This window comes from Oryctolagus cuniculus, chromosome 9 (genome assembly GCF_051225735.1).
Source record: "Oryctolagus cuniculus isolate XC-2025 breed Fujian yellow rabbit chromosome 9, ASM5122573v1, whole genome shotgun sequence".
Lineage (NCBI taxonomy): Eukaryota > Metazoa > Chordata > Mammalia > Lagomorpha > Leporidae > Oryctolagus > Oryctolagus cuniculus.
In genome coordinates this window covers 111,872,226-111,898,346 of record NC_142875.1, presented here as the reverse complement: position 1 = coordinate 111,898,346, position 26,121 = coordinate 111,872,226, and the positions used below count along the sequence as shown (strand labels likewise).

The following is a 26,121-nucleotide window of genomic DNA, read 5'->3' as shown; positions in this document are numbered from 1 at the left end:
TCCGGTCTGGTGCAGGGTGTAAGATTTAGAAGCATATGTGGAAATGAAAAAGGAGGAGTTCTTTGTAGGTGAAGGGTAGTGAATTGTATGCAAATATGGAGGTAAGTACTGCAGAGAAGTCATTGCTACATGATGCCATTGGGAGAAAAAAATAAAAACATTTCAAAGGTGGCTCCAACATTACTGCAACTGTTACCAGGATTTGTCAAAGTTAAAATAATTTGAAGTCTAAGCAAATTAAAATAGTATTATTTCCTGCAATACAGCAATTGAAAATATGAAAGGCAGTGTGGTATAAGGCATCTCGGTTCAGGTTTGTTCCACTTCATTAGTTCATGGTCTCAGGCAGATCATTGACCTTCTTTGAACTTTGACTTGAGCATCTATAAAATGAAGATAATTTTTTTTGTTTTTACAGTAGCCACCGAGTAATCATGATGATCAATGGCGAGGACTAATTAAAAATATCTCCTGGATACTGGTTATTCTTGGGATTTAATATTAAGAGCAAAGATATTAAAATGGTTGTTGAAGAATTTTCAGGCTGTTCTTCTTGAGGCAAGCATGAGCTAAGGTTAGCAAGAATGTGGGGCTTCCCTATCTGTGGCTCCCCACATCCAACGTTTCCAACCCATGGTTGGTGGCTGGCCTCTGATGAGCCCAATTTTGCCACTCAACTTTGCCTGACCTCTACCAAGAGCAGTTCAAGGATGGGATGTAAGCAAAGAGCCAGGGTCATACAGCAACAGCAAGACCCCCTCCTGGTCATCCTTATGAGCTTGTGCTCAGCCTGATGACCCAGAAACGCTTGCATCCTCGTCCCTCAGTTGTCCCTGTTTGCTGCTGATGGCTATAGCAACTGCATCTTTGTATTGCTCAAAGATTTCTGAGGCTTTTGAAAGCTGCTTTTTCTCTGATTCTGCTGAGCAAACACCAGAGATAAGAGGCTGGTTGATAGAAGTTGGGGTGGATGATTAGTGAAAGGAGCTCAGGTCCTTGACCTCTTCACACACAGAATCTGTAGTGTGGGTCATATCTTAACCATGCTCTCTCCTTCTCTCTGTTTCCAGGGAGTCGAGAAGTTGAAGATGAAGCCCAGAGCAGAGTGCTGTTCTCTCAAGTTCTGGTTGGTGTTGGCTGTCCTGGTCGTGTCAGGCAGCAGAGCTCGCTCTCAGAAGAGCCCCCCCAGCATCGGCATTGCCGTCATCCTCGTGGGCACTTCAGACGAAGTGGCCATCAAGGATGCCCACGAGAAAGATGACTTCCACCATCTCTCCGTGGTGCCTCGTGTGGAGCTGGTAGCCATGAACGAGACTGACCCAAAGAGCATCATCACCCGCATCTGTGATCTCATGTCTGACCGGAAGATCCAAGGGGTGGTGTTTGCTGATGACACAGACCAGGAAGCCATCGCCCAGATCCTGGACTTCATTTCAGCACAGACTCTCACCCCCATCCTGGGCATTCACGGGGGCTCCTCTATGATAATGGCAGACAAGGTAAAGGGGGTTGCGATGTGAGGATTTTAGGGCGGGATGGGGGTCTCTGTTGGGGACTGAATGCTGCGTTTGTTGGAAGGTGAACAAGTTGAAATTTAAGCAGAATGCATTGACTGAGTGGGTAGACAAGGTGTTATTTGGAGATAAAAGTAAGGGAAAGATGTTGGTGGATGAACTCAATGGTTCTTAACAGGTTTGTGCGTCCATTGGTTTGTGAATGAACCCTCTGAAACAACTGAGATTTTTCTTCCCATAGGTTTATGAATAGTTTCTTCAAAACGTTAAAATATGACATACCGTATTATTCCTTGGTGATATTTGTTCTCTACCCTCCTCCCATTTCGGTTTCAAGAATATAAAAATGAGAAATCCTTAGAGGCAGGTAATTTCTCTCCATGAAGATACAAATGTCACAGGGAAGTCATTCTTGCTAAGGTATCTGTGTTCATCACACACACTGGTCTGCTTCTGCTCATTTGAATCGATTTAGTCCTCAGAACCACAAGCAGCCATGTGTTCCCCATGCTAATAATGGAAGCCAGTGGTTCATAACCTTGGTTGCACATTGGAGTAGCCTGGAGAGCTCTCGGTCCTACTGATGCCTGGGTTCCCTGTACCCCACCTCAGCTCCAAAGAATCTGATTATTGACCCAGGCTTTAGAATTTTTATGGGTTTGCTGGGTACAGAGGGTATTTGACCAGAGACCTCAGGTTGCACAGTCTGCATCTCATGTGGGAGACTGGAGTCCTAGCTCCAATTCCAATTCCAGCTTCCTGCTAATGCACACCTTGGGAGGCAGCAGGTGATGGTTCCTGTAGCTGGGCCCCTGCCTTCCACATGAGAGACTCAGAATGGGTTTGTAGTTGCTGGCTTCTGTGTGGCCCTGACCTGGCTATTATGGGCATCTTGGGAGTGAACCATCAGATGAAATCTCTCTCGATCTCAATCTCAATCTCAATCTCAATCCACCCCCCCCCCCCATTTTTAACTGTTAGGGTGAGCATTTGGTGCACTAGTTAAAGCACGCTTGTAATGCCTGTATCCCATATCTGAGTCCCTGATTCAAGCTGTTGTTCCTCTGCTTCAGAACCAGTTTCCTAATAACAGGCACCCTGGACAGGGCGGCTTATGACTTACGTGTGTTCCTGCCACCCATGCTGGAGACTCTGGATATTCTCACTATATTCCTGGGCTCCTGGCTTTGGCCTGGCCCAGCCCTAGCTGTTGCAGGCATTTAGCAAGTCAACTAGCAGATGGAAGATTCTTTCTCTCTCCCCCACCCCAAGTAAAATGTGAATAAAATGATAAAGATAGTAAATTAATTGTGGGGTGGGGAATGCTCACCAGGTGATTATAGTATGTGATTAAGTCTGAGAACCACTGCTTTAAAGTTCAAATAAATTGCAGCCTCTCCTGTACTAATGTTAGATTAATAGTCTTATAATAGAGTTATTATGATCTGACATTGGTGCTTATTTCTAACTGTACAAAAAGTGTTTTGTTTGGGGTTATACTTTGCTTTTACATTTTTCAGTTTTTCCTTGCTTTATTAATTAGAGTTCATTGCTTAGGTAAAGCTCTCCTCACACACATATTGCCCTTTGTAGTGATTTGTATCTTAGAATGATTCATTTCCCTGTCAGTGCAACATGTATCATTTTACTTTCAATTGCTCCAGTTGTCTCCACTGCCTTGATTTTTGTGCTTAAAAGACATGCTATATGGTTAATGATGTTTGTAAACACCTCAAACCCAAGCACACACACCACAAACATGCCGGTTGGCCAACTTAGCCAACCATTACAGTATAGAGACTTGGCAGAGGCTGGAAATAACCTTGTATGACCACTACTGCCGTCTGTCGGTGGCAGGCAGAAATACCTAATTTCTGTTGTAGAGCTTCCTTTCATTCAGTCTGGGAAAGGTCAAGTTGAAGGTCTGGCGTGGAGAAACTTAAGTAGCATGAAAAGAAGTTCACAGGGTCACAGGTGCAGATGTCAGAAAACAAGTGCTGGCACAAGTAGCCTATAATAAGAGAAGTGGGAGAACAATGGAAAATGTAGGCTGTGGCAAAACCCATTGAGTTTTTGATTCAGGTAGATTTAAAAAAAAATTAATGTCCTTAGCAAATTATATTTTCTTTTAGCAGTGGAATTTTGAGGTCACAATATTGCATTGAAAAATACTGATATGGACAAGTTTTCCAATTCTTTTGTCCTAAATAAGAGCTGAGCATACTTCTTTTGAAAGCACACAGTTGAAAATGATTTTTCTTTTGCTTATATGGGCTATGGTGTGTCCTGATATATGCCCCCAGTAGTCCATACTGAATGGATGTTTGTATCTCTCATCTCTTACAAATCTACAACAACAATTTAAAAGTATAAAGTAAGCTATAGACTACGTGGAGAATTGGGCTGTTTTTGTTCATGGCATATCCCAGGTGTTTTGAGAGTGTTGACCACAGGATAGGCACTTAGTACTTTGCACTCACTGTGTTTATTACTCTTAACTACCCAGTGAGCTGAGCTTGTTTAATCTCCATCCTAGAGATGGGAGAGGTGAAGCTCAGAGAGGTTAAAGAACAAATTGAAGTAGCAGGGACGTTGACATTGGTTGCTGGCTCCCAGGACCCTGTGCTCTACTGCTGCTCTAGAAAATGATGCAGCCATGAGGGTCTCCTATATTCCCTTTGCTTTCTTTCCCTCTGTCACACAGCATTGTGGTGGGTGCTGTCTGACTGAATGGAACCACCACATAATCCTAAATAAGCAACAGTGGAATCTAAATAGGAAAGCATTGGCAAGGATATGAAATGGTGTAGAGAGCCCATTGACTACTGTGTTTTAGGGCTAGTGAGGAGAATTGAAGCCAGTAAGGCAGACTCTTGCAGGTCACTCACTGTCATGAGATTCCCTCTGGTTGATGCCTTATTTTCCCCCATTGCTACCACATCCAAATATTTCAGATTATCTATCCTTTTCTCCATTTTTTAAAAAGGAGGTGGGCAATGATTTTCAGGCAGTTTGCTAAAATAGCTCAAATAATATCAATAACTGCTTTTTGACCTGAAGAGTTTCTAATAGGTAGGCTAGAAGAGAAAAAAGAAGAAAGAGGAAAGTCCTACCAACTGGAAAATGGGAAGCTGCACCCCAAGAGGTCAGATGGCAGAGTGGGTGGCTACAGAGGAGCCTGGAGCAGGAACACGTGGACTTAGGGGGTCACGGCGCCAAGACTCCCAGCAGCCATGCAGGGGAATATTCATGGCTTAAAGGATTTGCAGAAAGGCAAATAGAACTCTCAGCTCTGAGACATAAGTCTTTGAAGCAAGTCTCAAAAATAAAACACCTCAAAATCTTAGGTTAAATTTTTTTTAAACAGTAAATGTTTATTTTTAAGTACAATGACCATATTTTACAAATATAGAATGGGGACGTACTGTTTGACAATGATGAATAGACTATGGGGTAATGGGACAAAACATCTGAAAGTGGACCTGATGCAGAAAATCTAAGATATGTAACTTGGCTGCATTTAAGGCTTACATCAAACGTCAGAAGAATGAGAAATAAGCCTTCTGCTGTGCTTCCCCCTTCTAGGAGTAGGTAACTGGCACTCACTTTTAACATCTTTGTTGCTCTTATTAGTTACCTTTGAATAAAACTCCCTTGTTAAGTGTCCTTGTGGGAGATGTATTATCGGGATATATTTCCAGTATTCAAAAAGGGGCTTATTTTTTACCTTTGAGAGACAGAGAAAGATAAATCCTCCCATTCACTGGTTCACTCCCCAAATGTCTAGAAGAGCCAGGAACTCAATCCAGGTGTCCTGTGTGAATGATGGAACTCTGTCACATGACTCGTCACCTCATCTATGCCTCCTATGGTCTGCATTAGCAGGAACCTGGATTGAGGAGCCAGAGCCATAAACTGAACCCAGGCACCCTGATGCGCAGCATGGGTGTTTTAATTGCTAGGCCAAATGCTCACTCCCTCAAGGAATTTTTATGTAGGGAACACAGCATTGTTGCAAAGACTTTTGCCAAAGTAGAAAGTTCCAGTACTTCGGAATTTGGTTCTGATAGCATCTACTCACTTTTCTGCTAATTAATGGAAAAAATATTCATTAGTGCTCTGCATTCCTAGTTAGGTAGTGTGCCTTCTTCTCTAGTGCAAAGAAGCAAGGGAGCCAATGGAGTAAAGCTGCTAAAAGCTCAGAATTTAGCTCCGCTCTGGTTTGTCTGTCGCTTCCTAGATGTCAGAATCTGGACTTAGTTGCCAACCCTTTACTCTGAACCTTGGTTTTTATGCCTGTACAGTGGTGATGACAAACTGTCATAGGGCTGTGGATATTAAATGAGGTAGGACATAGCAAGTGCCTCACTTGGTGCCAAGCATCACATTTAGCAGGTTGGACAGAAAGTTGTGTAGACTAGAGAAAGTGAGAAGGCTTCATGATACATGGAAATAATGGGCATGGAATGTGGCACAGACAATTATTCAGAAGTTGTGGAGACCAAGGAAGAAGAGAGCTCAGGTGAAAATATGGGGGAGGGCTCTGAGTCCATGGTTGGTCCTGAGCAATTAGGGAAGCGGAAGTGGTATGAAAGCCTGCCATGGCCAAAAAGGACACATTCAAAGGAAAGCTCTCATCAGGAAACACCTGCTAGGCACTCTTAACAGGAGACTGTTTGGAATAGGAACAGAAAATGTTTAAAAATGTATGAGGTATTTTTTGGCAGTTCTCCACCAGAGTATAAAGAACCTATTTGTTCTCCCTTGTTATAATTGCTTTTGTTTTCCCCAAGATCATGGATTTAGGTTGTCTGTCTAAATCCAAATAATGAACTAAAGCTATATGGATTTCTATGATTTTTTTCTAGGAGGTTTCTCTACTGAATGGCTGAAATATTTCTTGGGTTTTCAAATTTTAGTTCAGAGAAGTTAAGTCACTAATCCAGTGTATCACAATTAGCAATGGGACTGGAATTCAAATCCCAGAAATGTCAACTTTGAAGCCCATATTTCTGTTCTACAGTTCTGCCTCAGAAAACATTGAACTAAGAATTAGAAATCCTGGGGTCGGTGCTGTGGTATAGAGGGTAAAGCCACCTTCTGCAATGCTGGCATCCCATATGGGCACCAGTTTGGTTCCCGGCTGCTCCATTTCTGAGCAAGCTCTCTGCTATGGCCTGGTAAAGCAGTAGAAGATGGCCCAAGTCCTTGGGCACCTACACCTGCATGGGATATCCGGAAGAGTCTCCTGGCTTCATATCGGTCCAGCTCCGGCTCTTGGGGCCTTTTGGGGAATAAACAAATGGATGGAAGTTCTCCCTCCCTCTCTCCCTCTCTCCTCCCTCTTCCCCCCCCCTCTCTCCCTCTCTCCCCTCTCTCCCCTCTCTCCCCCTCTCCTCCCTCTCCTCCCTCTTCCCCCTCTCCCCTCTCCCCCCTCTTCCCCCTCTCCTCCCTCTCCTCCCTCTTCCCCCTCTCCCCTCTCCCCCCTCTTCCCCCTCTCCCCCCTCTTCCCCCTTTCCCCCCCTTCCCCCTCTCCCCCCCTTCCCCCTCTCCCCCCTCTTCCCCCTCCTCCCTCTCAGACTTGTCCTAGTGAATGAAGTGTCCCAACAGGTGGAGAGCTTGCGGCTGAAGCATCTGCGAAGGCTGGGAGGGGGGGGTTGTTGGGGATACAGCCACCCAAGAATGACAGCAACTTCCCCTCTTTTGGGCCAGCCCTCTCCTCCCCTTCCTCCCTCTCCCCCCTTCCTCCCTCTCCCCCCCTTCCTCCCTCTCCCACCTTCCTCCCTCTCCCACCTTCCTCCCTCTCCCACCTTCCTCCCTCTCTCTCCCCCTTCCTCCCACTCTCTCCCCCTTCCTCCTCTCTATCCCCCTTCCTCCTCTATCTCCCTCCCTCCCTCTTCCTTCCTCTTTCTCTCTCTCCCTGCCTCTCTCTCTCTCTCCCTCCATCCCTCTTTCTCCCTCTCTCTCCCCAATTCCACCTTTTAAATAAATACATCTTTAAAAGAATTATCCTGAATTTAAGACTCTATTTCAACAACCTTTGAAGATCTGGACATTCAAATCCCTTAAATTGGGGCCAGTGCTGTGGCACAGCAAGTTAAGCCATTGCTTGCGATACTGGCATCCCATAACATAGTGCTGGTTCAAGTCCAGGCTGCTCTGATTCCATCCAACTTGTTGCTTACGTGCCTGGGAAGACAGCAGAAAATTACCCAAATAGTTGGGCCCCTACAACCCACCTGGGAGATTCAGAAGAAGTTTCTGGTTCCTGGCTTCAGCCTTACCCAGACCTGGCTCTTATAGCCATTTGGGGGCAGGATAATACGTGAAAGATCTCTGTCACTCTGCCTTTCAATAAATGTGAAATGAATCACTTACGCTATAGGAACCCAGTGTACAATTTATAAGATCATTTGTTTTCTGCCCTACCCGATTAAACATTTTGAAGATAAAGTAGAATGTGTGGAACATTGTAGAACAACACTATTAGCAGACACTTCAGGTGAATGCGGTAAATAAGGCATTGAGATGGGTATGACAGACTCACTGACAACTGTTTTATTACAAAGAATTACTTAATTTATTTGAGAGAGAGCAGATAACTTTTGTTTGCTGGTTCATTCGCTGAAAAGCCTGCAACAGCTGTGGCTGGACCAGGCTGGAGCTGCTAAGTCTCGATCTGGGTCTCCCTCTTGGGTGGCAGGAATCCAAGTAATTGAGCCATTATCTGCTGCCTCCCAGGATGTGCATCAGCGGGAAGCTGGAATTGGAAGTGGAACCAGGACTTAGACCCAGATGCTTTGGTATGAGATGTGGGTATCCTAAGTGGTAACTTAGCCACTGTACGAAATGCCCAGCCCTGACAGTTGTTCTCTCCCTGGCATGAGGACCGATGAAAATGGCTTGGGCAGGAAAACGGAATGGTAGAAATGACAGTAGGATCAGTCCAGGAGGTTGTCAGCTGCGATCTCTAATGCTGCCAGAATGGGGGGAGAGGATACGCTGAGTACAGGCCAGGGTTTTGGGGCTGGCATTGTGACCTAGTGGATAAAGCTGCTGCCTGCAATGCTTGCGTCTCATGTGGGTGCCAGCTTGTGTCCTGGCTGCTGCATTTCAGATACAGAATCCCTGCTGGTGCACTGGGAAAAGAAGCAGAAGATGACTCAGTTTTTGGGCCCCTGCTATCCATGTGGGAGACCCAGGTGAGGCTCCTGGCTTTGGTTGGGCTCAGTGCTGGCCATTGTGGCCAACTGGGGAATGAACCAGTGGATGGAAGAACTCTATGTACCTGACTTTCAAAATGAATAAATAAATTTTTAAAAATGGTTAAGGTCTAGACATAGGTGTGTTGATCTGTGTGAAGAACAGTGGTTAGAACTTGTTTCACTAATTCTTCATTAAAGGAAGTTGACATGGTGTCTCTTGCTATGATTCTTTCGTATGTTAATTACTCAGCTGGGAGTTTCTGCTTTGAATAACACTTTTTTTCTGTGTAGGGAGCCACAGCTGGAAATCTAATAGGGGCTGGGAAGATGGTCCCTAATTCCCTTTAAAACATGATTTATATTTATTTGAAAGGTAGAGTGACAGATTTTTCATCCACTGGTTCATTTCCCAAATGGCCACAACAGACAGGGCTGAGCCAAGCTGGAGCCAGGTGTCAGGAACTCCATCTGGGTCTCCCACATGAGGGGCGATTGATCCATCCTCTGCTATTTTCCCAGGTGCATTAACAGGGAACTGGATAGGAAGTGGGGCAGCCTGGACTTGAGTCAGCGCTCACGTGGAATGTTGGCATTGCAGGCAGCAGCTTAACCAGCTGCAGCACAATGCCCGTCCACCTCTATTTGTTTTTGATGATGTCTTCTCCTCCTCTTCCCTCAAACACTGCCCTCCCCCTCCTCTTCCTCTCCCTTCCCTGCAGTATCGATGTATTTGGAGAGAGTAGCTGAGCCAGCCAGTGGTGCATGACCCTGTGCATAAACCATTGCCTTTCATTTCTCCATATCCGGCATCTTGAAACTATGGTGGCTGGGGGAGGGGCGGGAAGCCAGTGTAATCCATGAGCTGTACTTTGGAAATCTATATTCATTAAATAAAAGTTTAAAAAAAAAAAAGAAACTATGGTGGCTCTGTGTCTCCTGCCTTACCCTGTGTTTTGTTCCTGTTTTCTGGTGCCCACCCTAGGATCTTCTTTAAAAGATTGGCCTCTTGAAACCCAGGTATATTTTTAATGTTTATAAAATTTGAAAGCCCAGAAATTTCTTCAGTATTCACAGAAATAAAAGGTGCTTGGAAATATAAGATAACACATGAACCATCACTTCTCACACAACCTCTAGGAAAGTGAGACTGTGTCTATAAGAAGGCAGTGGCATAACACATGGATAATGCAGGCTTTGGAGCCAGTAGGCCTGAACTCTCCCCATTTGTATCCTCCGTATAGCCTTAGTTGTCATTCAATCTGTGTAAACCTCTATATCTCTATAAGATGGGGACGAAAATGACACCCAGTTATTGGCATTGGGCATGGTAGTTAAGATGCTGCTGAGGACACCCACATTCCACATCAGAGTGCCTGGCCAGGCTCCAGTCTAGCTCGGGCTTCTGATTCCAACTTCCTGCTAATACACATCCTGGGAAGCCACAGATGATGGCTCAAGTACTTAAGTCCCTCCCTCCATCTGAAAGACCTGGATTATGCTCCTGGCTCTGGCCTGATGCAGCCCTGGCTGTTGTGGCATTTGCGAAGATTTCCCTCTTTCTCTTTCTCTCTGCCTTTCTAATACATAAAATTAAAAGATAAAACACCTAGTTCATGGTAGGTAGTGGCCTTATGAAGCAATATACTCAGTATGTGCTGTCTTTTATTTTCATATATCACACCTTTCCTAAACTATTTGAGGAAAATGGGATCCCAATTTCCCCCACTAACTGCAAGAGGAAGCACTCGGCAAGTTAATATCCTGTATTTGAGACCCGGTGAGTAAGCAGGAGCTCAGTGGGTTCTGCCTTGGTGGTGATGCAGTTGCTGACTGTGGCATCATCATGGCTTAGCAGGAATTTCAAAGCAAAGATGTGCATTGATTTCAATAAACTGATAGACATAGGATCTAAGTGATGAAGATAAGTCAAGGTTGTTAAAAAAGCATTAACAGAATAAAATAGAATTTGAATTCAGTATCATTTGTGGATTGGGAATATTGATATATAAGAAAAGTGAATTATTGCATGGGGAAGTATTAAATATATTAGCTAGGAAGTAACAATATAGATACAGGAGGAGAGTTTTAATTTACTGAATGTCACTGGCTAATTTCTAAGTGATTACACTGATAGTGCTGGGAAACTCTTTAGATTGTGATTTATACATCAGAAGTACATTTCTATTCCCTATTATGAAGTTTCTATTTCTCTTTTTGCTTTATTTTGTATTTTATTCAAAATTATGTTCCAACTCTAGTTGAGGGGTCCATCATGCAGGAGAGTAATATTAAAGACCATTTGTATTCAACTTTTCTGGGCTCAAAAGTGTTTATTGCTCTAATTCTGTTTCAGAAGGGCAAAGAAGGCCTGTTTATTATAAGTGAAGTTAGAATGAGAAAGTTGAACATTGATGATGTACTCTGTCAAGCCCCGAGCTAGTTTCTGTAGACAAGTTATCTCACTCACTGTGTTCATTGAACTTAGGAGGCAGATAGTTAGTCTGCATTTTACATGTGTGGAAACGATGAGCAAAAAGATAAACTGTGTTGTCCAGCACCTTTAGGTAGCAGTTTGCTCATAGTAGCTTAAAGAAATCCATGTTTCTGGATGCCTCAAGACAAGGAATCTTCTGACAAAGCACGCTAGACTGGCCCAGAGACTCGAGGATGTCGGGGTTAACACTGGGGGTTCTCTTGGTACTTTTGTCATGGTTGGGAAGTGGCTGAGCTGGCTCTAGGTATCATGTTCACACTCACAAAAGCAAAAAAGGGGTGGGTAGATATTAGATCAGGAAAGATCTTTGTATCCTTGATCTCATGAATCTAAACAATGTCTACTAGCTGAGCTGGTGGAGGTTGCAGGTGCATGTCATGAATGTGGCAAGGAAACAAAAGGCGGGTACAGCTTTGGGTTAGTCAACAGAGTCTCTCAGAGAAAGTCAGTGACAACCTTGGGATCCAACCAATGTCAGCGTGATTCAAAAGCCCAACCATCTCTCATCTCTGCTTTGACCAAACCCTGATCGCTTGCTTGCTCTTTTTTTTTTTTTTTTTTTTTTGGAAAGGCAGAGAGAAAAGGATCTTCCATATGCTGGTTCACTCCCCCAAATGCCTGCAATAGCCAGGGCTAGGCCTAGCTGAAGCTAAGAGCCAGGACCTCCATATGGGTCTTCCACATGGGTAGCAGGGACACAAATAATCGAGTCATCATCTGCAGGAAGTTGGATTGGAAGCAGAGGAGGGACTCAACTCTGGGCACTCCAACATGGCATGCAGGCATACCAGTTGGCAGCCTCACCAGCAACACAACACCACCTACCTCAAACCCAGATTTTGTGTTTTTGTTTCAGTCTTTTCCAGAACTTGGACTTTGGTTCAGCAGTTCTTTCTTTTTTCCCTTAATTATCACCTTACCCATAATTACCAACTTTTTCTCTACCACCATCTTCTCTCTTAGGGATTCCTAGGAGATGCTCAGAAATGTATGAGGATGTTTTTTGGATGGTATAAAAATGGTATAATGACTGGTGTGTGTGTGTGTGTGTGTGTGTGTATACTCCTGGCATTGAGAACCTGGAGACCAGGCATAGTAAGTGTCCTGTAGTGTATGTTTTAGAATCCTACAGTCAAGAATATTCTTGCCCAGGGTGGGCATTTGGTGCAGCAATTACAATGCAACATCAGACACCCACATCCGCTTTCGGAGTACCTGGGTTGGAGTCCCAGATTTATTTATTTGAAGTCAGAGTTACACAGAGAGGAGGGAGAAGGAGAGGTCTTCCACCCTCTGGTTCACTCCCCAATTAGCTGCAGTGGCCGTAGCTGTGCTGATCCAGAGCCAGGAGCTTCTTCTGGTTCTCCCACACTGGTGCGTGCAGGGGCCCAAGGACCTGCGTCATCTTCTGCTTCCCCAGGCCATCACAGAGAGCTGGATCAGAAGTGGAGCAGCTGGGTCTCCAGCTTGTGCCCATATGGGATGCTGGTGCTTTGGGGCAGGGCATGAACCTGCTGTGCCACAGTGCTGGCCCCCCACCTGTGCTTCTGATTCCAGCTTCACGCTGTTGTGCATACTGGGAGGCAGCAGGTGATTGTTTAAGTAATTGAGTCTCTACCACTTACTCAGGAGATCTGGACTAGGTTTCTGACTCTTGGGCGTTTGGGGAGTGAACCAGTGGATGGGGACTCTGTCTGCTGTTTGTATTTTTCTGCCTCTCAATAAAATGAAATTTAAAAATAAGACTTACTCCCAAATGTCAGTTATGTCTCAATTGAAAAAAATCTCCGTGGTCCATCAGCATGCACAAATCGCTGTCCTGTTAACAAACAAGCAAACATAAAGGAGTTCCTTGATCCTTATTCTTCCTTTCTTTCTCCTCCTTTTCACAACTCAGCTCCTTAAAGGCACTTTCTCATCTCTCCCTTTCTCCAAGATGCAAAACTCAGTGGACTTTCAAGTATCTCTGTCTTCTCGCAGCGCTGAGCACTCCTGAACCTTTTAGTGCTGGTCATAAAATCAAGTTGACGAGAGCACTGAGAATGAGTGGACTTTAGAACATGGGTGGGTCATCTCCATGGAAATGTCTAGTGAGCAGTTGGATTTGGGCCAGAAAATAAGGTGGAGGATTTGGCTTGGACACACAGATAGGAGCCTCGGTAGCAGGGACAGGGAAGTGGAGACTGTGAGCATGGGTGAGATGGCTTGGAGTGAGCAGTGAAGAGGAGGGAGTGACTCAGGGGCAGGCCTAGGAGTGTGCCACCATGGAGGAGTGATGAGAGGTGCAGCTGATAAAGAAGGTAGGGTTCAGTTAGTAGAGATCACGAAGAACAGGGTGGGGGCAACGTTGTGGTGTAGTGGATTAAGCTGCCATCTGCTACGCCAGCATCCCATATCAGAGTACTTGTTCAAGTGCTAGATGCTCTATTTCCCATCCAAATCCCTGCTAATGTGCCTGAGAAAGTAGCTAAAGGTGGTCCAAGTGTTGCACCTCTGCCACCCATGTGAGAAACCCAGATGAAGTTCCAGGCTTCTGGCTTTGGCCTGCCCTAGCTTAGCCATTGCAGACATTTGGGGTGTGAACCAGTGGATGGAGGATCCCTTTCTATGTTTCCCTCCCTCTCTTTCTGGCACTCTGCTTTTCAAATAAATAACATACATATTAGAAGAACAGGGAGATAGACACTGTAGAAACCAAGAGAGTTCTAGGAAGGGAGGAATTCCCATGTTTGGTCCATTCCCTTCTCTCAAACTGTAATGAGCCTTGCTCGGTCTACCTTCTCACATCTCTGATTGGTTCATCACTCCCACTGTCTGCACCCTGACCTAGCAAGAGGCTGGCACCCATTGTCTCTTGTCTGTGGTTCCGTGGGACGCTTTCCCTGTGGTGGCTCTGATTGCTACATTTTCACTAAAGACTATGCATTGGCTTCCCATTGTGTGGCTTTGTGACTTCCTCTGTGATCTGGGCCCAGGTCACCTCCACAGTTTCTCTTCGCTGCCCCCACCCCAAGAGGGATGTCAAGCCACACTCAGCTCTTCCCAGCTCCTGGATGGTCCTGGAGGTTTGACATCTCTGGGCCTTTGCGCCACCTCTGCTCCTGAGAATGTCATCTTCCTTGTCCTCATGGAGACACCTGCTCCCTATCAACTAGAAAACATGCTGCTGCCACTGTGAACCCTTCTCTTCATGGAATTTACCATTTGTTTTTGTGCTTTTCACTGGTGCTATATTTGTGCATTTATGATCACTTGTCTTATTTTACATGTTGTTCTCCCCTGCTGTCTAATGGGTTCATTGTAGGCCAGGCCCAGACCTTAATAGATGTTGTGTTCCCTGTTGAAATTTAAATGAAAAGTGATCCCTGTTAAATATAAGAGTGGGAATAAGAGAGGGAGGAGATGTACAATTTGGGACGTGCTCAATTGGACTTGCCTCAAATAGTGGAGTTAGAATCATGCCAGGGGATCCCAATACAATCCCATCAAGGTGGCATGTACCAATGCCATCTCACTAGTCCAAGTGATCAATTTCAGTTCACAGTTGATCACACTGATAGGTCTAAGAGTCAAAGGGATCACACAAACAAGTCTAGTGTCTGCTAATACTAGCTGATAGAATCAAAAAGGGAGAGAACGATCCATAATGGGAAGTGGGATACACAGTAGACTCATAGAATGGCAGATGTCCTAAATAGCACTCTGGCCTCAGAATCAGCCCTTAAGGCATTTGGATATGGCTGAAGAGCCCATGAGAGTATGTTAGGCATAGAAAGCCAAGACACCCTGGGGGGGAAAAAAAAAAAAAGGAAGACCTAAATGAAAGATCTCTGTGAGTGAGATCCCAGTGGAAAGAACGGGGCCATCAAAGAAGGAGGTAACTTTCTCTGAAGGGAGGAGAGAACTTCCACTTTGACTATGACCCTGTCGGAATAAGATTGAATTCGGCGAACTCAAAAGGCTTCCATAGCCTTGGCAACTCATGACTAGAGCCTAGGGAGATTACTGACGCCATAAACAAGAGTGTCAAATTGTTAAGTCAACAACAGGAGTCACTGTGTACTTACTTCTCATGTGGGATCTGTCCTTAGTGTGTTGTCCAATGTGAAGTAATGCTATAACTAGTACTGAAACAGTATTTTACACTTTGTGTTTCTGTGTGGGTGCAAACTGATGAAATCTTTACTTAATATATACTGAATTGACCTTCTGTATATAAAGATAATTGAAAATGACTCTTGATGTGAATGGAATGGGAGAGGGAGCGGGAGATGGGAGGGGTGCAAGTGGGAGGGAAATTATGGGGGGGGAATTGAAAATTTATATTTACTAAATAAAAAAACTGTTAAATTAAAAAAAATATGTTGTGTTCCCAGCACACACCATGGTGTGGGGTGCATGACAGCTCACTTTCATTAAATAATCGACACTCATGAAACTGTGTGCCCCACCCCCACCCCAGTGTACGTACTGCAGTGGATTGAAGCATCTTCCTTCTGAAGATGTGGCCGTGTCCTAACCCCTGGATCATGTAAAAGTGACCTGATTTGGAAAGAGGAGTCTTTGCAAATATAATTAAGGATCTCATCATGAGATCATCTTGAATTATTCAGGTGGGCCCTAAATTCAATGACAGTTGTCCTTATGAGAGACTGAAGATGAGAGGATGCAGACACATAGAAGGTCACAGAAAGAGAGGCAGAAGCTGGAGTTACTGAGCCCTCAGCCAAGAAAGCCACTGGAAGCTGGAAGAGGCAAGGCAGGAAGTGCATTTAGGGCCTTCAGAGCTAGGTTACCCTGACAACACTCTGAGTGTAGGCTTGTGGCCTCTGGAACTGAGAGAGAACATGATGCTGTTATTTTAAAGATTTATTTTATTTATTTGATAGGAAGAGATGTGGTGAGAAAAGGAGAAACAGATTTTCCATTCATGGGCTTACTCACAAATGATCCAACAGCCGAGGCTAGGCCAGGCCAAAGCCAAGAGCCTGAAACAACATCTGGGTCTCTCTTGTGGGTGGCAGGGTCCCAAGGACTTTGACCATCTTCCACTGCTTTAGCAGGGAGCTGAATCGGAAGCAGAGCAGCTGGGACTCAAACTGGCACTCACATGGATTCCAGCATTGCAGGCAGTGGGTTAATGTGGTACACTGCAATGCCAGACCCACTTCTGTTGCTTTAAGCCGCTAAGTGGTCATTCATTGCAGTCATCCTAGGAAACTAATAAATACCCTAGTTAAGGCAGGGAGAGACTCCAAAATATCACTGCCTGTGTTGTTCCCTGACTTACTCACTATTAACTGTGTGACCTTTGGCAAATTGCTTAACTTCTCTGAACCTTCATTGTCTATAAAACAGGGATGAAAACAGACCTTGTTTCTTAAGGTCATTAAAAGTGCTTTGAAAAAGCCTCGCAAAGAGTAGAGATTGATAAGGGTGTGGGTATAAGAGGAACTGGGGAAATTTCTCTGGAGGTCAATAGAGGCACAAACCATCAACACTAGGATCTGAGCTCACCTAGATCCAAGGTAACTGGGTGTGCACTGACCACTGAGCCATTCCAGGCCTGGAGCAATGCTGGAGGGGTGAGGTCTTGGCGTACCTTGCTCCCCTTGGTGTACCACCACTGAGGCTCCGGTGGAACTGTGGGGCAGCAGCGTACCACCACTGAGGTTCCGGTGGAACTGTGGGGCAGCAGCGTACCACCACTGAGGTTCCGGTGGAACTGTGGGGCAGCAGCGTACCACCACTGAGGTTCCGGTGGAACTGTGGGGCAGCAGCGTACCACCACTGAGGTTCCGGTGGAACTGTGGGGCAGCAGCGTACCACCACTGAGGCTCCGGTGGAACTGTGGGGCAGCAGAGTTTGTCTTTCAGCTCTAGTGCTTCGCATTGTGCATTCCTCCCTGTAGTCACTTTTTTTTGTTTATGTGCATACACATGAGCATCTGTATGTCTATGCTGGCTTTCTTTTTCCTTTTAAAGATTTATTCAGGGGCTGGCACTGTGGTGTAGTGGGTAAAGCTGCCGCTTACAGTGCCAGCATCCCATATTGGCATGCAGGTTCAAGACCCAGATGCTCCAATTCCAATCCAGCTCTCTACTATGGCCTGGGAAAGCAGAGGAAGATGGCCCAAGTGCTTGGGCCCCTGCACCCACGAGGAAGACCAGGAAGAAGCTACTGGCTCCTGGCTTCAGATAAGCACAGCTCTGGCTGTTGCAGCCAACTGGGGAGTAAACCAGTGGATGGAAGACCTTTCTCTCTGTGTGTGCCCCTCCTTCTCTCTCTGTGTAACTCTGATTTTCAATAAATCTTTAAAAAAAAAGGTTTGTTCATTTATTTGAAAGGCAGAGTGTCAGAGACAGGGAGGGGAAAGAGATCTTCATCTACTGGTCCATTCCCCAAATGGCTGGTCCAGGCTGAAGCCAAGATCCAGAAACTCCACTTAATCATGAATAGCAGGGGCCCACGTGCTTGGATCATCTGCTTTCTCAGATGCATTAGCAGGGAGCTGGATCAGAAGCAGAGGTATCCAGGACTCAAACCAGTGCTCTGATATGGGATGGCAAAGTTGTAGGTGGTGCCTTAATTTGCTGCACCAGAGTGGGGGCCCCATGTGTGTTTGCCAGTGCAGTTGCTGATACACTTGCTAGAACCCAGCTGGCATCTCCCCTTTCTGACCCACTCTCCTGTGCCTTCAGATATTTCTTCTTCACTGTGCTCAGATCAAGCTGCCTATTTCCATTCTCTCAATTCCCTTTCACTTCATCCGTTGTGTAGTCCTGATGCCAACTATAATTACTCCTAGTACTTTTTTATTAGCTCTCTCTCCTGCTAGACTGTGAGCCTCCAGGGAAAGGACCATGTCTTTTTCATCTTTGTATTCCCTGAGCCTAACTTATAGCTTGGCACATAGCAAGCCCTTATTACACATTTCATAAATGTATAGATGAATTAATTATTTAGGGGCAGCAGATGTCAGTTGCAATTAAGAGAAAAGTATTTTAAACCCAAATGGAAATGGATGACAGGATTAATCTCTCTGACTGCTGGCAAACCCATTCCTTATCTCTCTAGGCTATTGTGTCTGTTACTCTCCCCTTACCTCTGGCCAGATACCAGCAGTCAACTTGGCACTCACATCTAGAGTTGCCATATTCATGTCCACTTCATTTCTAGCAGGCAAGAGGGCTGCCTCTGGTCGGGGGTGCCGTCTGAGGAATCACAGCAAGTTTGTTTTGTCCTGAAAGCATTTGGGTGACAGAGACCATCTTGACCTTATTGGTACTCTTTCAAAAGAGGAAGCAGAGAAAAAAGGACCCTTTGTAAAAGTTTTGAAAGATAAACATGCTCAGTTCACCTGACATGCTAATCAACAAGGTATCACCCACTACATTTAATCAATGCAATTAATCTCTAAAGGTCGGAGCAAGAGATTTTGAAATTTCCTTTAGCAAACAGCTTCCTTTCTCATTTATTTATGCGTTCATTCAAGAAATATCATTTTGAAGTATCTGCTGGGTATCAGGAGCTGTTCAAGGTCCCAGAGATATAATCAATAAGAGAAGTGTCCTCGTGAAGTGCTGGCTGACGGTAAACAGAAAATAGTGATAAGTGCTTTAATGAAAATGGCAAGGAAGAGTGATGTGTACTTTAGTTAGGGTTGTGCACAAATGCCTCACAGGAGGTTACTCTCTAGGTTTGTATGATAAGAAAATCAGGACACGTGAGGATCTTAAGGGTGGTGTTTTGACAGAGACAACAGCAGGTGTGAAGGGCCTTGAGATGGGAACGTGTTTTATTGTTTCTGTTGTTTTTGATGAGCAGCGGGAAAGTCAGTGACGTGGAGATGAGAGAAGTGCTCTGGGGCCAGACTGTACAGGATCTTGAAAGAATCTTGGCATGGGGTTGGATCTTTTTCACTCCATTCTAGTTGTATGAAAAGACTGTAATTTGACTTACATCTTTTCAGAGGATGGAGCATAGATAGACGTTGGAGTCTGACCTAGTCCATGTTGTGTGGCCTTAATACTTGGGGCTGGATAAGTCCTAACGAAGAGAGGTTCATTTAGCTTGTAATTCTGGAAGCATAGAAGTTGAGGGTCATGGTTCTTCTGGTAAGGATATCATGCCATGTCACAATGTGTCAGAGAAACAGAAGAGGAAGCAAATGAGTACCAAAGTGGAAGGGAGAGAGAGAACAGAGAGAGAGTCTGATGTGCTTTATTACAACCCATGCTTGCAGTAAGCAATCTTGTCCTGCAAAGTAAGAGTCATTCTTGGGAGACCTAATCCAGTCTCTTGAGAAAGATATTAATCCATTCACTGGTGGTTCCCCAGTGACCTAGTTGCCCCCCACTTTGTACTACCTCTGAAAAGTTCTGCCACCTCTCAGTACCATTGCCTTGGGGACCAAGCATGAGCCTTGGGGAAACATGCAAACTGTAGCAGAACCATTTTGAGTTTCAGCTTCACCTTTCAGAAGTCTGTGACCTCTTGCCTTGTGTGGATTCTTGTGATCTGAATGATTTTTTTTCTGGTGTCTATGATGGTTTTATACTCATTAACCTTAAAGAGCTATCATGAGGATTCAATGAAATAGCTTTGAAGTAATTTGTTACTCTGCCAAGTCACATCTGATTTTGAATAAATGGAGACTATTACCATTTCTACTAGGACTGAAATATATGTTGCTCTTAAGTAAGGCATCCTTCTCTTTTGATATCTATTGATTATATAGTTTTTGTTTTGTTTCTAAATAAAATTTATTTACAAAATGATTAGCAAAGCAATGTAGGAGTTTGGAAGCATTATGATTGTCTTTCCTGTAACTCGATAGCTGCCTTGCCTTCTGAGTTTTTGGTCTTCCCATGTATTTAGTGTCCCTTGGCCATTGCCTATATTTTTGTCTACATAGCTGCAGATGGCTGTCACGTCCCCTCATCCTATATGGGCATGATGTACTGAGATGGGTCACACAAGGATTGGAGCAGCAAGGGGGAGACTTTCATTGAGTGTGTGGGTGCTAAGAGTGGGAGATAGTGCAGTGGCACAGAAGGCCAGGGTAGCTGGCCTTGAACTGAGGATTACTGGCACACTCCCAAGTTCTTCTGGTCTGCCACCATGTGTCTTGGATTTATTCTGTTGTCTTGGCAACATGTCCAGAGTTGTAGGGAGTAGCAGCCCTTAACCTTTCAGTATCACGTTGCTAGGACAACAGACTTCATGGAAGCCAGGCTCTACTGTAGTTCTGCCTGCTGCTGCCATCCCCTGCCTCCTACTCCTGCTGCCCACTGTTTCCATTTGCATCCTTCTGCTTCTCTTGCCTTCATAGATGCGCTGTCTGCTTACTCCTTCCAATGCCCTCCAATCCCTATGCTTTTGATTCTTATAAATACTCCTGTGTTCTTATTGTTCATATACAAGCAAATATAGATGGAAATGGAGTTTTAAAAAAAAACCAAAGAGGGAAAGGAGCTTGATAGAGTTTAGATTAATATCTCATAGTGGTTCTTAAACTGACTGGACCTTGGAATCAACAGCGGAGTTACTGTATATTATTATTTTAATATAGATTCTTTAGTAAAAGGTCAAAGATTTATACGATCTGAAGAGAAACCAGAGTATAATATAGGTTCTTTAGCCCATACCCACAGATTCTGCTTAATGGGTTTGGGGCAAAGCCTCATTATTGCTGCTTTTATTAACTTCATCCAGGACTAGGTTTGGGACCCAGCAGTGATAGAACATATCAGGTTGTGTTTAGGTTATGAGGTTTGGTGATAGATCAGGATCTGTCTGCTGAGCTTTCTCTGTATGGGCCTTAGTGCAATGTCTTTGTGTGGCTACTTAATCAACATTTAGGAAGAGGAAGAAGAGTTGGAGAAAGATGGGAAGAAACTAAAGGAGATGTGGAGGAAAGGGAAGGAAAACAAGTGAAGAAGCAGTGTGAAAACTCTAAGAGGCAATGAACTGGAGATGATGAAAATCAGTCATCAGATGTCAGGTTCAGTGACTCTCTTGTCTGATTTCAGGTGTAGTCTGGCTGTGAAGGGGTGTAGAATTGACATGCTCTTTCGGATATGTCTTGAATCCTGGGTTTTCCCTGGTTTAATAGGAGACTAGGGTGGGCTAGATTTGGAGTTTCACAGAAGTCAACTTCATTCTATTCCCCTTTCCAAAAAGTGAAGGCCTTCTACTATTGGGTGCTGCTCTTTGTACATGATGGTGACTTGCCAGCCTGTGGCCAGTTTAACACTGAGAAGGGATTGAAGATTTAGGCAGCAGAATTATTTTCCTTTTAAATATGAAGAAACAGGATCAGAAAGCACAGTGGCCCATTTTCTCACACTAGTGGTATCAGCATGGAAATTGGAGTTCTTGTCTGAATAACCGTGAAGCCCACAAATTTCACCAATGCACGTCACTTTCTCTTGAACACTTTACTTTATTCAGGTCCATTGGGACATTAAAATATACCCTGTGAAGAGAATATCCCAACTCTCTGAAGTCTCCAGGTGACAACTGGAGTTAGGGAAAATTTTATTCTTTCCTTTCTTGATTGGGACCTAAGTATTCAGAATAGGAGAACAGCAGAAGGACACAAGAGAAGAGAGAAGAAAGGAGAAAGGAGCTGGTTTAGAAAGGAGAAAAGAGAGAAGCAGCAGAAAGGAGCAATTTGTTGGGTAGGCAACACTGTCAGGTCTATTCCTAGGCTGATTTGGCTGGGACTACAACTGCCTGGGAGCTCCAGTTCCCTCCAAATGTGGGAATCTCAAGAGTGATCTGAGATTCTGGAGCTCAGAACACTTCCAAGTGGATCTCCATGGATTTCACTGAAGGATCAGATCAAACTCTGCACTGACATTTCTGGGATTTGGGAATATATGTATATTTTTCTAGCTGGGTGTGTGTCAGGAGAAAATGAAATCAAATGTACAGGGCCAGCGCTGTGGCTCACTTCGTTAATCCTCCGCCTGCAGCACTGGCATCCCATATGGGCGCCAGGTTCTAGTCCCGGTTGCTCCTCTTCCAGTCCAGCTCTCTGGTGTGGCCCGGGAGGGCAGTGGAGGATGGCCCGAGTGCTTGGGCCTCTGCACCCGCATGGGAGACCAGGAAGAAGCACCTGGCTCCTGGCTTCAGATCAGCATAGCGCCGGCCATGGTGGCCATTTGGGGAGTGAACCAATGGAAGGAAGACCTTTCTCTCTGTCTCTCTCATGGTCTATAACTCTACGTGTCAAATAAAAAAAAATCAAATGTACATCAGTCAAGGGTCCAAAAGTGTGTCTCAGGAGATGGAAAGTTGACACAGAAGCAATCATGTCTTTGCTGCACTGTCTTGTAGAGCTATAGGTCTCAGAGTAACCTTTTTATTCCTATTATTTTGTTTAAAAAAACTTTTCTCATATACTTGACAGGCTGTGTGTGAGGGGTGTGTGTGTGTATGTGTGTGTGTGCGCCAGAGAGAGAGAATTTTCTATTTGCTGGCTCACTTGTCCAATGCCTGTAACACAAGGGCTAGACCAGCCTGAATCCAGGAGCTTAAAACTACATTAGGTCTCCCACGTGGGTGGCAGGGGTCCAAGCACTTGAATCATTGTTACTACCAGAGCATAAGCAGGATGATAGATTGGAAGCAGAGGTGCTGGCACTGAAACCAGCGCTCTGATATGGGCGTTCTGTGGTGAGCATTAACCTGTTGCATTTCAACATCTGTTCCTTTTTTCACTTAAAAGATAATATTTTTTTATTAACTTGAGAGTCAGATAGATCCCATCTGCTAGTTCATTCCTCAAGTGCCCATAATAGTCCCAGTCTGGAACAGGGGCCGAAATGGGGATCCGAAAACTCACTCTAGATTTTTTATGTGGCTGGCAGGGACCTGAATGCCTGAGCTGTCACCTGTTGCTCCAAAGGTGTGCATTGTCAGGAAGTTAGGATTGGAGGCAGAGCAAGGACTGAATCCAGGCACTCTGACATAGGATTCAGTGACTCAAGCAGCACACAGACTGCTAAACCAGATGCTTGCCCCTCTTCCTACTTCTTGAATAGTCTGGAAACTCAGCTGTAACTGCTGTTACCTTGGACTAAGATCCTCACCAGTTACTACAGGTGGTGTCCAAAGTTGGCTTCGACTGGCCCCTTGCTCAGCACCTTCCTGCTGCCCCTGTCTTCATCAGCTACTCTCCCTGTTCCTTAGCTCGATGATCACAGGCCTGTTTATGTGCAAGCCTGGGCTCCAGGTGTGTGAACAACATCTGTGTCGGGGTGGCTGGACAGATATCTAGGTATGCTCGGGCAGTGCACGTGGGAGGTAGTTACCATCTAGTAGGGGAGTTCTTTACAAAGGAAGAAAGCCCCTCTGTCTCCTCACCTCTTGACTGAGACTATGCAGAGCACACAAGCAGATTTGGTACGTATTTGCTGGTGATGATAGATCCTTTGAAATCAGATGGGAACAGGCCATATGCTCTTGGAAAAGGGCCTACATTGCAAGGTGGGATGGATGAGTGAGATGTGTTTTTGCAAGTTCTTTTCAGCTTTAACATCTGTGATCCTGTGAATAATTCTCTTCCCCTTGGCCCTGTCTGGCTGCTTGCCTGGAGTCTCTGCCAGGGCCCTCCTCCCTACCCCCACACCATTCTGAATGGAGATCATTAAGGGTTTCCCAAGTGGATGGATGGCTCTGGAAGCCAGACGGGGGACTAAAGGCAGGAAAAAAGATCTGAATCCTGGTTAAAGGGATTCAGACAGGGAGTGTGATTGCAACAATCCCCAGAACCAGGAACTCTGGAGGTTATAGAGGTGTTTCTCAGGCTGACCGGGCACAGGCAGAGCAGCAGGATCTAAGTCAGCTGCTCTGCAAGGTTGAGAGGGGGAGGGCCAGTGGCAAGAGTCAGAGTTCTTATCCCACTCGCCTGCTCACTGGGTCATTTCCCAGATACGTTCAGTCCATCCGGGTCACAGAAGCTAAGAGACAGAACACTTCTCTTGTGAACACCAAGGTCTCTGATCTCCCTTGCTCTCTGAGACTTCCCTGTGGCTAATTTTACCAAGGGAAGTAATGTGGTTCTTCCATTTGGCCCTGCAGTTTCTATGCCCAAGGGGAAGTATCATCAGTCAACGAATGGGAGGAATTCATCACCCCATGGGTCACTACTTGGGGTCATTTCAGTTCTTCCCAAAGGGAGACCAGTTCATTGATTGTTATGAAAACTTACTTGAAAAGGATAGGAAAAGGCACAGCTGTCTTTCCTCCTGGTACACTGGCAGAAGGGTGTGCACCCTCCCTGTGGCATATTCTACCACTGGGCTCCCAGTGATCCGAAAGAGAGGCTGCCTAGTTGGTGTGGGGCCCTCTGGTGCTTCTTAGAGTTGCAATATCTGGAGCTGGATCCCTTTCTGCTGGGAGAAAGCATGAAGGCTTGAACAGCGTTCTTTTTTGTGCTTCTTGAACTTCCAGGTAGCAACCAGGGCTACCTTTGTCATCCAGATCTCAAGGATGACCCCTGGGAAGAGTTAAGCATTTGAAAAAACATTTTTAAAGTCTTGCTTAAAATTGCATTTCCCTGCCTTCCTCTCTTCCATTTTGACAACTCCCACCTCATTTGGTCATCCAGTGTCCCACTCCAACTCCCTGCATTGCCTACTGATTGGGCTTTTCCAAGGAGGACTGTATATATAATTCAGTCCTGGGTCTGTCCTCCATGGAGCCCCCCAAGATTTCCTCCCTACAAGTCCATGTTTTTATTTCAAACTGAAAATACAATCTGTACACCAAGTCTTTGCTACGGACTAGGTAGGTAGACAAGAATGACTGATGAGCTACCCTTTTCCATCTTGACTCAGGGGAAGAACTTTGTAATGGTGGCATTCAGAGACTGTTGGCCCAAAAGGGAAATAGATATTTCAAATAGAAGGTACTTTCTGGACTACCAAAAATCATGCCATTCACAGAGAGCCTCATCAATCCTAGCATGGAGCCAGGCTCCATGGGGAGACCTTGCAGCAAACAGAAACTCTAAAGTGCACAACTTGAGAAGGGTGTCAGTTGTCCTCAGCTGAACAGGGGAGAGTGAAAACCTGCTCTGGAATCCTGGACAGCAGTGGGTCTATTGAGGCAGCAGGGCTTTGCAACTTCTCCTTGGAGGTAGAGGAGAACTAAGCAGTAGAAGCAGGAAGCTGAGGTTAATCAATGAACTCAGTTTTCCACACAATAGAGAGGGCTCGCACCGTACTTTTTGTGTTAGGAGCACCCAGGCAGCTTTTACTTCCACCATAGACTAAACTCTTTGCCTGTCTGCTTTGAGGGCTCCTTTGGTCTTCTCTGAAATTCTTTGCCTTCTGCTCTTCCCTGTCCTCCTTTTCCTCTGTGCTCTGCTTCCAGCTCCCCCACCATCTCGTTTCTGGTTCATGTTTCTCTGTCCTTCTCTCACCTTGTCCCCTCCCTGTCTCCTGTGACCCACTCTTCCACATGACTTATACTTTATATGGTGCACACAGCCATCTTCATGTTTCATCCTGTCACAGTCCAGGTCCCTCAATGGCCTACCTATAGACCTGGCATAGTTAAAAGTTCCCAGGTGGTCTGCACTTGACTTCTGGAGCTGTCAACATTAGTTTTATCATCTGTGGCACGTTGGTTCAGTTGGTTAGAACTTGGCTTTTAATGAGGCCAACCAAGGACTTGTGTCCTATCTCTGTAGGACCCTGTTACCTCTGCCATGGGATGGAGCGAGCTAAGCTCCAGCAGTCACTTTTCTGATTACAAGTGTGGATCACAGTGGGAGTCTGGGTCAGGAATTGTGGCTGTATTAATCCTAATTGATCAGTGAGGGATGGCAGTCATATACATATATAAATTTATGTATATATTAAGTTTATTTTTTCTTTGAGAGACAGAGAGT

The 26,121-nt window shown here is 45.1% G+C and overlaps 1 protein-coding gene across 12 annotated transcripts in view; it reads left to right on the top strand.

Annotated features, from left to right (window-relative positions):
- Nucleotides 1-26,121, top strand: part of GRIN2B (glutamate ionotropic receptor NMDA type subunit 2B) — a 755,912-nt gene that overhangs the window by 402,891 nt on the left and 326,900 nt on the right. For 9 of the 12 annotated variants that reach the window (XM_089303866.1, XM_089303864.1, XM_008259603.5 and 6 more), the window contains one exon: nt 1,071-1,499. In XM_089303866.1, coding sequence (XP_089159992.1) covers nt 1,089-1,499 — 411 coding nt within the window. In that variant the 5' untranslated portion in view covers nt 1,071-1,088. Of the gene's footprint in view, nt 1-418; nt 575-1,070; nt 1,500-26,121 lie in introns of all 12 variants that reach the window. The other 3 variants (XM_089303870.1, XM_089303869.1, XM_089303867.1) reach the window with 1 other exon arrangement.